This window comes from Pararge aegeria, chromosome 21 (genome assembly GCF_905163445.1).
Source record: "Pararge aegeria chromosome 21, ilParAegt1.1, whole genome shotgun sequence".
In the NCBI taxonomy this organism is placed as follows: domain Eukaryota; kingdom Metazoa; phylum Arthropoda; class Insecta; order Lepidoptera; family Nymphalidae; genus Pararge; species Pararge aegeria.
The window spans coordinates 13040403-13053173 of record NC_053200.1 but is presented as its reverse complement, the minus strand read 5'-3'; the positions used below and the strand labels follow the sequence as shown (position 1 = coordinate 13053173).

The 12771-nt window shown below is 37.5% G+C and overlaps 1 protein-coding gene across 4 annotated transcripts in view; it reads left to right on the top strand.

The window, feature by feature from the left end:
- LOC120633016 (transient receptor potential cation channel trpm) overlaps positions 1-12771 on the top strand; it is a 357472-nt gene that overhangs the window by 48579 nt on the left and 296122 nt on the right. For 3 of the 4 annotated variants that reach the window (XM_039903048.1, XM_039903047.1, XM_039903045.1), the window contains exon 1: positions 11316-11523. The exons of the other annotated variant lie outside the window; for it this stretch is intronic. In XM_039903048.1, coding sequence (XP_039758982.1) covers positions 11431-11523 — 93 coding nt within the window. In that variant the 5' untranslated portion in view covers positions 11316-11430. Of the gene's footprint in view, positions 1-11315; positions 11524-12771 lie in introns of those variants that run through there. 4 annotated transcript variants of the gene reach the window in all.

Genomic DNA, 12771 nt, shown 5'->3' with positions numbered 1-12771 from the left:
TGAGAACTTTGTGGAGAACATCACCGTTCAAGCAAGTGCTATTTAATTGCTTAAAACGCGTGGTACTTGCTCAAGATCTTAGGAGTAATATAGCTTTTTGTGACAGCTTGTCCGGGGTACTAACATGATTAATTCCGATCAGAAGGGCATAGTTTCTGGTTTAATTCTATTCATATGAGGCTTAACATGAAATGAAATGAAATGAAATGAAAATTTATTTGTTCACATAAAACAATAGCAGATAAGGCGGAGAACTTCTGTTAAGTTTAAAACCATATGGACATGGAGGGTTGATGGACATAGAACGGCACGTTGCAGTGTGTGTGGCTTGTATACCCTGCGAAGTATTCTGTTTGGAGGCTATGGTACTCCACTTACCACCAGGTGGGCCAAATAAATAAATAAATATACTACGACAGTACACACATCGCCATCTAGCCCCAAAGTAAGTGTAGTTTGTGTTATGGGTACTAAGATGATTGCTAAATATTTTTATGAATGATAAACATAAATACTCATTATACACAGATACACACCCAGACACTGAGAAACAATTTTTCCAGTTGTGGGAATCGAACCCACGGCCTTGGACTCTGAAAGCAGGGTCGCTGCCCACTGCGCCAATGGGTTGTCATAAAAAAAAGGGAAGTATAGCTATCACCGCTTCATCGACATATGAAAATCATAATTGCGCTCTAACGTTAAATAAGCTATAAAGAACATTAACTAAAGTATGCCAAAATGTCATAAGCTATTTATTTACTGTTTAAAGTGTTTTTCACTTAGAGGAAAAATGAAATTAATTAATTATTAAAATGCATATGGTAAATTTGGAACCGCCAGGATTTGAACCTGAGACTCTAGCAATCGAGGTCTAGGCGCTTTACGACTAAGCTACGAATCTCATTCCACCAGTGCCGAAATTAATATCTGCCTCTTTTTATCACTATAATACTAATAAAAGAAGGCCTTAATATAGGCTCTCTTTGTATAATGTAGCGCCATCTAGTAGGAAACATTGCAGTTTCTATCTACTTTTCAAACTTTCTTCAAGCTTTACACTCCACACCAAACAGATCTTCGGCAGTGTACCCTCAACGCACTTTTCGCTCCGAAACCGAAGCGTCCTCAGGAGATGTTGACTTTACAATGAACAACAAGTAATATGGACGTTTGAAAGTAACATGTGCAGGGCTAGCACGGGCAGGATATAAAAATAAGTGTGTTCGTGTAACCTTTACGATGAAAGAGTAAAATATTCCTGGGACTTCGCCATTTCATTTAAAATTCATTAATACCACTTTCACATTTTATAAATATTTTCATTTGTTAAATAGAATAAGTGAGAGTAGAAAATTGAAGGTTAGATCAGCACATGTCATAACCTTTTCATTGAATATGAGGTATAGAATTTCGCGATCGTCAGAAAATTTATTAATACTTTATTTATTGCAAAAGTTATAAATAAAAGAGATTTTCAAAAAACTTTGCAATTTAAAATATATTTTTTAAAACTGTTGAATTTTTGGTATTTCGATCCGTTTGAAAATATTGGAAATAAATAATCCTAATTGATTATGGTATTTTCCACTAGCTGGCGTTTAAGTCAAGAAGCGTGGAGTATATGACATATACTTACGACCAATCCAAATTATTGTTTTTAATTAGCGGAAACTACACAGCCGTCTGACGTGAGCGTTACTTCCGTCAGAAAAAAAAACAGTGTTTCTCCCTAGTCGCGCCTAAAGAAGTTTTACTTCAAAATTATATCCCCCCAATATCCCCTAACAAGGTATATAATTAAAGTGTCGCTAAAGAACGGGAACATGGAATAGGAGAAGTTTACCCCCGTTTATTATTACATATATACTAGCTGACCCCAGCGCCATCTGTCGGGCTGATTTGCGAATCTAAACCATCCAGGGTGCCACCCAAACGCATACCGAAAAATTAATTCAAATCGGTCCAGCTGTTTAGGAGGAGTTCAGTGACATACACACGCACACAAGAAATATATATATAAAGATTATTGCACGACTCATGATGCGAAGCATCAGAGAGTGCTTTACGATCGAAAAATTTTTTATGAATAAGAAATTTTTTTAAGATATCTTTATTATTATAGCCTTGTTAGTTCACGGAATCAAGATATTTTGCAAACTATTGTCGAGATAATTTAATGGAGATTAATTCCATACTTTTAAAAAATTTATTTACTGCAATAGAATTGGAAAAAAACACCAAAAGAGGTCAAAAAATTTTCCTGTCCGTCATGTGTGAAACCCGAAAACACTCTTAACTTGTGAAAAAATCCATTATTTGAGTTAAATTAAAAAAAAAAAAATTCTAATCGACTATTGTAGGTCACTGAATGCGAATGATTAATTAATTCAGTGTAGTTTAATTGCAATTAATAAAAAACGAAGACTGCAAGACTGTATATCTATATATATCCATGTAAAATTATCATGGATGGTGATATATCTATATCTATAGATATTATGTATATTTTATTCCACCAGGGGCGCCTGTGCATCACTTTCCTAGTACAGCTGTATTAAATATTTTTTTTTTTTTTTTTTTCTTTTTTTTTTGGATTTTCCAAATTTTTGGATATTATTTCCACTTGTTTATCCACATATATTCCATGTTCCCGTGCTTTAGCAGGTGGACACATTAATTATATCCCTTATTAGGGATATATCCCCATTCGGAGGATATAATTCTGAAGTAAAACTTCTCTAAGCGCCAGTGCTCTGAGATTTGACAAAGCTGTGGGAGAAGATACATTTTTATCCTCTCCGGGGATATAGTTCTGCATCATCTCATCATCATGGCATCTGACTTAAGATCTTGTCGTATGCTGACTTTGAGCATGCCATTCCACAAGACGAAGTTTTATAAGCTTTCCTTCGCAGTTCAGGCTATCGAATTGTGGAATGCCTTCCCTACGAACGTACGACAGGCAAAATCGCTTGATATGTTTAAAAATGCAGTTAAAGCTTATTATCTTGCGCAATAAGACGACTGGTTTTTATTTTTATATCACTATTAATTAATATAGCTTTTCATAATATATATTAGTTTATTATTTTTAAATTTATTTATAAATATTTTATTTTATGTTTTTATTTGTGTATATTTTGTTTATGTATTCGTATGTAATTATTGGTATGTAGGTTTATAATAATTTTACACCACCTATTTGTTCTCGCTCTTGTTGTCTCCTAATCTTAAGGTTGCCTGGCAGAGATCGCTTTTTAGCGATAAGGCCGCCTTTTGTATTCTACTCCAGTTTTTTGTGTTTCTCTCTATTCGTCCTTTATTTTCCTAACTGTGTAGTGGTGTACAAATAAAGAGTTTAAATAAAAATAAATAAATAAATAGTTGTCTTCCGCCAATGATAGCCGTGCTGGTCTTCAAACGACCATATTACTTTTTAATTAAGTATGACTTATAAGCACTGCACGGAAATTCAGCTATGGGTAGGTTATGGTGTACTTAGACTAGTCGATTTCCGTTGAAGCGGCACGCCCGCAATCTGTCAGAGTCAATAGTGTTTTCGAATTCGTCATTCCCAAGGTGACTAAAAAAGCATGGTAAATAAGGGAGTGTACTGAAAAGTTCATTGAACATTAGACCTTTTCCTTTTTGACGGCCGATTGGCGCAGTTTGCAGCGACCCTGCTTTCTGAGCCCAAGGCCGTGGGCTCGATTCCCGCTACTGAAAAATGTTTGTGTGATGAGCATGAATGTTTTTCAGTGTCTGGGTGTTTATATGTATATTCTAAGTATTTATGTATATTATTCATAAAAATATTCATCAGTCATCTTAGTACCCATAACACAAGCTACGCTTACTTTGGGGCTAGATGGCGATGTGTGTTTGTTTAGTATATTTATTTATTTCTATCATGTGATCGAACAATGGGCTCCGTGGTGATGGCAGTTCAAAAAATACAGTTGTCATCACCCCTTCTCTTCCCGCGGGTGTCGTACGAGGTGACTGAGGGAATGTAACGAAGAATGTGCAGCAGCGTTCTCTGTGTTACTACTACCATTTACTGCAGAGAGCGCGCGCAACGTGATGATTATGAGTAAACTCCCCCGTTGAGAGAGCAATTGACTGTTATAGGCTTATTCCAACACTATCATTACAGAATTCTTAAGCCTAATGCGATCCTTATACTATATCCTATGCTATTTAATTATCTATTCCCGTAACAAACAACCCACATTGCGATCCTTGTGAATTCACTCAGAGCGCAACAATACAAATTACATTGCTCTGATATGACATTGAGGATGCGGAGGGCGCGCGTCATTAGTGGCTCTTTTGTTAAATTTGATGGTGATATGATCCAAACAAGCTTGCTATATTAACTGTGATAACTACAAGCATTGTTGTGTTATGTGTGGTGGTCCCAGTGGCGTGCATAGAGGGTATGCAGATGATATTAAATGAAGAAAATCTCTAGCACGAGTTGTTAATACTTAGGATAGGTATTGTAAGAGTTATAAAAAGCCTACCCTCAATTTATAACTGGTACTGGAGATTTTCTTAATTTTATATCCTCTGCATATCCTGTGCATACCCTGGTTCAAGTTGTAAATGGGTTTTTGAATGTTCTCTGGTCCGATCTGGTTGGAGGTTAAGGCCGCAGCTTGTTATCACTCTGGATACCGTTTAGGGGCGAAATTATGATTTTACTATAACTGTCATAACAACAGGTTAGCCCGCTACCACCTTAGACTGCATCACACTTACCACCAGGTGAGATTGCAGCCAAGCAAATTTGTAATAGAAAAAAAGCTTCTGGCCTCATACCTCCTCACTCACTGGAATAGAGAATTTAGAGCTTAGCTTGACTACCTTTGCCCTCCACACTGCTACATTGTGGTTTGGTAGTTCAGTATGAGCTAATAAAAAAAACTGTCCGTAAAAGCAAGTTTGTATGGATACTCTACTACTTTTGTACGCAGTATTAAGTATATCTACGTAATATTTTGTGGAATCGGGTTCCTGAATTAATATGTATTTTTTTTTATTCCACTACAAGCTAGCCCTTGATCTCACCTGGTGGTAAGTTATGATGCAGTCTAAGATGGTAGCGGGCTAACCTGTTAGGCAGTATGGTAGTCATACCCCTAATCGGTTTCTACGCGAAATCGCACCGGAACACTAAATCACTTAGCGGCACGTCTTTTTCGGTAAGTCTCCCACCAGACCAGACCAGAGAAAATTCAGAAATTATAAATTCCCAAATTGTCCCTGCCCGGATCGAACCCTCCAACTTAGATTGCACAGCCCTCACCGTCAAGTATGCATTATATACCTATGTATTATTTTATGTGATCGCGTTCATGAATTAATATGTAGTTATTCAAATGTATGATATAACCATTAACCATTCACCACCTGCTGTCTGTTTTGCTCATGTTTTCTTAATCCTATAGTATCCGCAAGCGATAAGACCGCCATTTTAATTATCTACTACAGTCTGTGTGTGTGTCCTTATACTCTCTCGTAGCTTTAGTTTACGAATATAGTTCTCGCCATCATCTCACTTCTGTGTATATAAGTAAAATAGAAAAAAAAATATATTGTTCCATAAAAATGACAACATATATAGTAGGTTTCATCAGCGCTCTCCCTTCACATGAACTAGTTTATTGTAAATTAACAGAACATGAAATAACTAATAACTATATTCAAATAATAAAATAAAATTAAACCTAATATGAGTAGATGCTAATATGTACCTAGTTATTTGAATCAATATGGCTTGATATAGGCATTCAAAAAGAAACAATCAATTAAAAATAAAAAGGACTGTCCGCAAAAGTCAGTTCGTATGGATACCCTCTTAATAATGTAAATATTTAATACGTCGGCCCCTTGATTCAACAAATTGCCAGATTGTACAGCTCTTATTTAGTCAGGGCTTAACTTATCAAGCCCCGGGCCGTACGACGTGACTTTGTACCGAGGTTTTCAACCATTTTAACTCCCGACCCAAAAACGAAGGGGTGTTATACGTTAGAACTGTCTGTGTGTTTGTGTGTCTGTGGCATCGTATTTTCCGATGGATGAACCTATTTTAATTTGGTTTCTTTTTGTTCAAAAGGGGAATTAGTTGGGAGTGTTCTTAGCTATGTTTGGTATAAACCGTGCCAAGATGGCCGCATCCACAAAATGGCGGATTACATATTTTTTCACTACTATATCGTGACTATGATAAATATGAAATCCGAAATGGCCGCCAACACAAAGTGGCAAAATTAACATTTTTTGTCGAGGGTCTTATACATTTTTATAATCTATGTGTAGCGGTCTCCACATTAGTGAAGTGTTCACGAAGAATGCCTATATATGTATATAGGCCTTCCAAAAATGAATGTTCAGACCTCGGTCCCCGAGCACGATCACCCGCTCGGAGGAAGATCTTCCTATTGTTACGGTCGAGCGCATCACCATAGCTCCCGTACAATGTTTAGTTTAGTTTTTTGAATATCGAACACCCTCCCCTCGAAAAGGGAGGCCGAAGTGTTAATCACTAGGCTATGACGTACGGTCTGTAATTTTCATACCCTACGAATCCTTTAAATATTTATAATAGACCTTCAGCAACAGGTAAATTTGCTTAATCATTACTTATATTTAAACTTTCTTTGTGTAAAGAAAATTGAGGCTCTTTGTTAAAATGTATTGCATAGAAAATTAACTTGTATTCACTAGATATTTCTAAGGGGATATTTAACAAAAGAGGATTGTTTTAAAGAATTATTTGGAGCTATTCGTATTCTCACGCTCGATACAGGTACGCGTGTTTCATCAAGCATTCCTACTTTTCGTCAATACTATAATCACGATGCTAAAATCGTGGCTCGTTGGCCCGCTATTAATATAAAAAAAAAAAAAAAACATGATGCGCACTAAGCACGGGTTTCCTGTTAGAATTATTAGGGTTTAGGCCGTAGTCCACCACGCTGGCCTAGTTAGTGCGAATAGATAGAATTCACACACGCTTCTGTGAACATTAAGGCACTATTAGGCATGCAGGTTTCCTCACGATGTTTTCCATCACCGTTAAAGCAGGCTATAATTTAATGTACAAATTAAAAACGTACATAACTCCTTTTCTCCTCTTCTTTCCTAATTCAAAGGTTGCCTGGCAGAGATCGCTATTAAGCGATAAGGCCGCCTTTTGTATTCTACTTCTTTCTTTATGTTTCTGTTTTTATTATATTTTGTATATGTTAATGTTGTGGTAAAGAAATAAAGAGTTTAATAATAACTCCGGAATTAAATATTTTTAAAATAAAAAAACTCCAAGAAATTTGAGCTACTCTGAAAAGGGGATCAAAGTTAACCACTAGGCTGTTACCGTAACAAATAAATTATCACATGCATCTAACTTTTTAAAGAGTCTGTGACGTAGTACCGAAACTTTTCCGGGGAGGAGGCAGCCATTGCGGTTTTACCCTGTAGATTGGTTGCTATCTGTGTCCGTGATCCTCTCCTCAGAGTAGACAATAAAGAAATTATTAATCTCAAAGTAATGGATTCTCCTCAAACTTGCAAAGCCTCAAGAAAACAGCGCCGGCCCTGAGTAGTCGAAAACAGAAATTAATTTTTCGTATTTTACTTAAGAAAACAAACTTTGATAAAATATCGCTACCTTTTGTCTACATTATGGCTTAAAATAAAGTAGTTATTCTATTGTGCCTTATAAAGGGCCCCGCTTGAAAGAATTTATGTAGCTATTGTTCATTTGGTTTGTTCTGATTTGGTAAAAACTGTTAAGACAATGGCTTTGATATTTAAATAGTTTCTTGAGACCAATAACTTAATTTACTGTGGAAACAATTCTTTGTTATATTACTTAACACAAAATCTCTGTAATAAAGAAGTCACTTGTTATTTTTATATATCAATTTTTAGTAGTAGTAGAGCGTTTTGTGACTGCTTGTCCGCGTAAGTACAACCACCATGCTTATTTCTGCCGCTTAGCAGCAATATTGCAATGCTGTGTTCCGGTCTGAAGGGCGTGGGTGCCGGTGTAATTACAGGCAGTGGCGTGCACTTCATACATGCACAAAAGCACTGCTTACCCTAAAATTTAAATATAGTTCGTCTAGGAGGAGGATTTTTGCTATTTTATGCAATTTTCCCGCTGTATGCATACCCCGGTAAGAAACCCAGTGCACGCCACTGGCATATGGGGCTTAACACCTACGTCTCAGGCTGATAGACACAGCGCGACACATTGTGGACGTGTTCCTCACATGCCCTGCGAAGTGCTGGTATGTTCATAGGCGATGGCTTTCCACTTAACATCAGATGGGCCATCCGCAGCATAAATTATTACTATAAAAAATAATTGTTAACCACACAAGTGAATAAAGCTCTTCTTTTGCTTCAAAGGTGGCACCTTAAGCCTTTTTCGGATTTACCACGTAGGTACTTGGCGACGCTACCGGTAGTCATTAATCTTCGTTCTTTAGTATTTTGTTCTGTTTGCTTTAGGAATTTGCAAACAAAACGACGTTAATCTGGGATTACAAGAGGATAAGAAGGTATAATGCCAAAATAATTAATGCCTGTTTTAATATATTACCAGTTTTAATCACTGTTCTGCACAGACCTCCACTCTCATGGAGAGAGGGTTTTAGAGAAATCCACCACGCTGCTGGATCCACGATGTGGATTTCTAAGCTTTAACGACTATTATCACAATATAGCAGTGATGATAACTAAAGCCGATGGCTTAACTTGCTCTCCAAGGCAAAGGGATTGAGTCCGCGTAACTCCGGACTGGTACTGAGAATTATTTAACAGAAATACCCAATACCTAACTATTTTTGAGTTTCAAAACCGTGACCTCGTGATACATAGTTAAAAATGTTAACTACTAGACCAACGAGGCAGCGATTTAATTGATCATATTAACCGAACAAGTCCACTGCTGGACATAGGACTTTTGTGGGCAGTTCCAAATTCCACGGTTTTGTGCCGCTTGGATCCAGCGGCTACCTGCGACGCGTTAATGTCGTCTGTCCACCTCGTTGGGGGTCGACCAACGCTGCGCTTACCAGTGCGGGGCTGCCATTCCAGCACCTTGGGGGGTCCCACCGACCATCTTTTCTCCGAACTATGTGCCCCGCCCAACGCCCCGCGTCGTTGTATACTAATTATTATAAATGGTTAAATACCCAAACTCGCACTGTAATGCAAAAGAGTTTTTCCTTTTAAGTACTTAAAAAAATATAAACGATGAGTAAACTTTCTAATTTTTGAAAATTTCTATAATATATACGACAGTAGATAATCTTAACTATTTGAGGGAAGTTTTTGAAATGGGTAATGTGGTAAAGTTTGTCTATCAATGACCTGATTGATTAGATATGATGCGGGAAAATCAGAGGGAAAAAGATAGTAATTTATAGTGCGATACGCAAGATAAATTGTAAATGTTTACATAAATTATTAAAAGTAACAACTGTCAAGTGCTCTGTACTACACATCAAGGTTACATCGTCTAACATTAACGTGTTTATTAAATAGTGACACTCTACAACGCTCTTGCGCACTTAAAGTTTCAGTTAATGTGTTGAGTTAGTGTGGAAAATTTCTCCATAGCAGAATTGCGAAGTGTGATTGTGCGAACTGTCTATAACTGTGATATTGCATTGGTTTGTCAACACAGTGTTCCGTGTCGATTTTTAAACCGGTTTCAGCTAACAGTGCGTTATGGAGTTATGAATCTTTATGATAAAAAAAATTGCAGTAATGTTTTAATATTTTTGAAGTACAAGTATACTAATCGCTTATAAAACTGTCATTTCAAAACAGTAGGTACTATTTTAAGCGATGCTTGGTAGGTATGTTATCAAAACAGTTATCGAATGTAAACGAAATTACGTACTAATAAAAAAAAATATTTCAATAAAAAAAACATACTTAGTCAAAACTAATGGAAAACTAAAAAAAACTTTAAAGGGTAAATAAGCCAAAGATATTAAAACAAAGTTATCTGAGGTAGAGGAATCTCTTTCCATTAAAATAAACTCCTAGAAAACTTTTGACCGTGCTTTCCAACAAAAAACAAACTGTACTTGTTATCCAGCGGTTTCCTGAAAGTTTTGTGACTAGTTTTTTCGCTTTTCTGTCGTGTTAGGCGCCAACAAACGCGGGGTTGTCTCCACCACATGAGAGCACAGAGTCCATCGTTCGTTCGGTAATAATAATACATAAAAAATAATAATATTATATAATATTTCAATTAAAAACGAAAAAAAACACCCCGACTTTCAATATAGTGTGCATTTACCTGCTACACAAGAAGCCACAATTGATTCCCATTTTGAGGGAGTTTTAAATTAAATTGTAATCCGCCATTTTGTGGCTGCGGCCATTTTGGATTTGAAAGTTGTCTTAGTGAGGGAGTTGTGAAAAAATATGTATTCCGCCATTTTATCCTGGCGTACATCTTGGACCGATACTCGACAGATACACACATAACAACTGTATGTGTGATCGACCGGGGGTTAAAAATGTATTAATTGCCCAGTGCTAATAAAACTCTTTGAGCTCTGTCGGTCCCTATGGTTCTTCGACGAATCTCCGTATTTATGATTAAACGTTTAACCTACGCTCTAACTGTCTAAACACCGCTCACTAAACAGAACAATAAATATATGAGCGATCATAATACCTTTGGTTTATTTACTTGGCATTCCAGATATGCATAAATAATGGGGTTACTTCGAGCGGGATGAATTTGCAATTCAAAAGACATCCGACACAGCTATTTCGATGAGTGCTGTACTTTTATGAAGCCCTAGTACAGGATTTGCTTGCTCGCAATCGAGGAGTCCACCAATCCGCTTTGGGCCAGCGTGGTGGACTACGGCCTTAACCCCTTCTCATTGTGGACCCGTGCCCTGTAGTGGGCCGGCAGTGGGTTGATATGATGATGATTTTAGTTTATCGAGGAACCGTTTTCGCGTATTAAACTTCTATACGTTCTGCTAGTATCGGAACACTATAGCGGCAAAGTAAAATGGACCCTATGTAGATCGATTTACAGTCGCAAATTCTTTATGACTGATTTTTATTTCGAAAACATTGCTGTTACTATAATAGAAAGCGTAGTTTTGTTTGTGTAGGTTCACCTAGGTACAACTTTATACAAATTGGTCTGTTTTGCTTTAAAGTCCACCTTTTCGTTAGTCTAAAAAGTATCTACTTAGGTACAAATCACATATTGTTGTCATGCCAAAAAATAAATATTTTCAACCAAGTTGCGCGTTCTGTGTTGGCGCCTGAGCCCTTCTTACCGCGAATGAACAATGAAATCGTAGTACAAGTGACAAATCAAAGAAAAATATACTCGAAGTAAGTGTCCTTCAGTGTGGAGCTATAAAGATGACGTCACTAGGCATTCCCACTGAAGCTCCCGTACATACCATTCTCTACACGTCGGCGTATCTGCAGAAAACTATTAAAACGATTATAAAGGTATGTAACCATTCTACAACTACCAGTTTTATTTCTACAACTACCTCTCATAGGAGTGGCGGTTTCAAAGCGTAGACCCACCACGCTGCTAAAATGCGGGTTGGTGGGTTCGAACACAATTAAGTGATAATGACCGGGACCGACGGCTTTACGTGCTCTCTGAGACTCTCTGAGGCTCTCTGAGGGTTGACACCAAAATTTCGTAGCTTCGGGCTGATACTGGAAATTCTTTAATAGATAGAAAACACACAATACACCAACACCTACTAATATCGTATAGCATTGTCTTTCATACCCTTGGTTGCCCGGAAGAGATCGCTATTTAGCGATAAGGTAACCAAATTGTACGTTCTACCTTATTGTGCTGTTGTATTTCAATCTCTGTAAATTTACTCTGTGGTGTACAATAAAAGTGTATTCATTCATTCATTCATTCATTTACAATAGGCCTAGCCCGACCCGGGATTCGAACCCAGGATCCGTAGTTGAATCCCATCATTTCCAACGAGGCAGTTGTTATCACGATCATCATTACCAACATGAGTTGAAATAATAAATTGGCCGGTAATGGTAGGGTCAGATCTGCTATAAACAAAAGAGTGAGAAGTGAACTGTATCATACTGAATGGTCGCCCGCTTAAATATGTTAAGCATTTTAAATATCTAGGACATGCTGTTACGGATGACCTTAAGGATGATGCAGACATAGAACGAGAGCGTAGGGCGTTGGCGGTGCGCTGTAATATGTTGGTCCGCAGGTTTGCCTGTTGTAGCAATGAAGCAAAAGTTAGTTTGTTCAAAGCCTTTTGTCAAACCTTTTACATGGGATCCCTGTGGACCAACTATACACAGGCATCGCTAAACGCTCCACGAGTTCAGTATAATGATGGTTTCAGAATGCTGTTGGGCTTACCCCGTTATTTTAGTGCATCAGAAATGTTCGCGATGGCTCATACTGATGACTTTTTTGCCATCGGAAGAAATCGAATATTTTTTTAATATTCATATTAGTATTAGTAAGTTTTTTATTTTTTGACGTAACAACGTATAATTCGATGGAGCCGGCTGCACGCACGAAAAAACATGACGTATGCGGCGTTACCTCGCTCTGAGGCGTTCCATTCAAGGCTTGAAGTGCAAGCGAGAGCGCGGAACAAGCGACAAAGAGGCACAGTCGGCCTCCGCGTTCGACATCTGTCTCTCTCCTACTTGAGTGAACGATGCGTCCGCGTGGACAGCTTCTATACA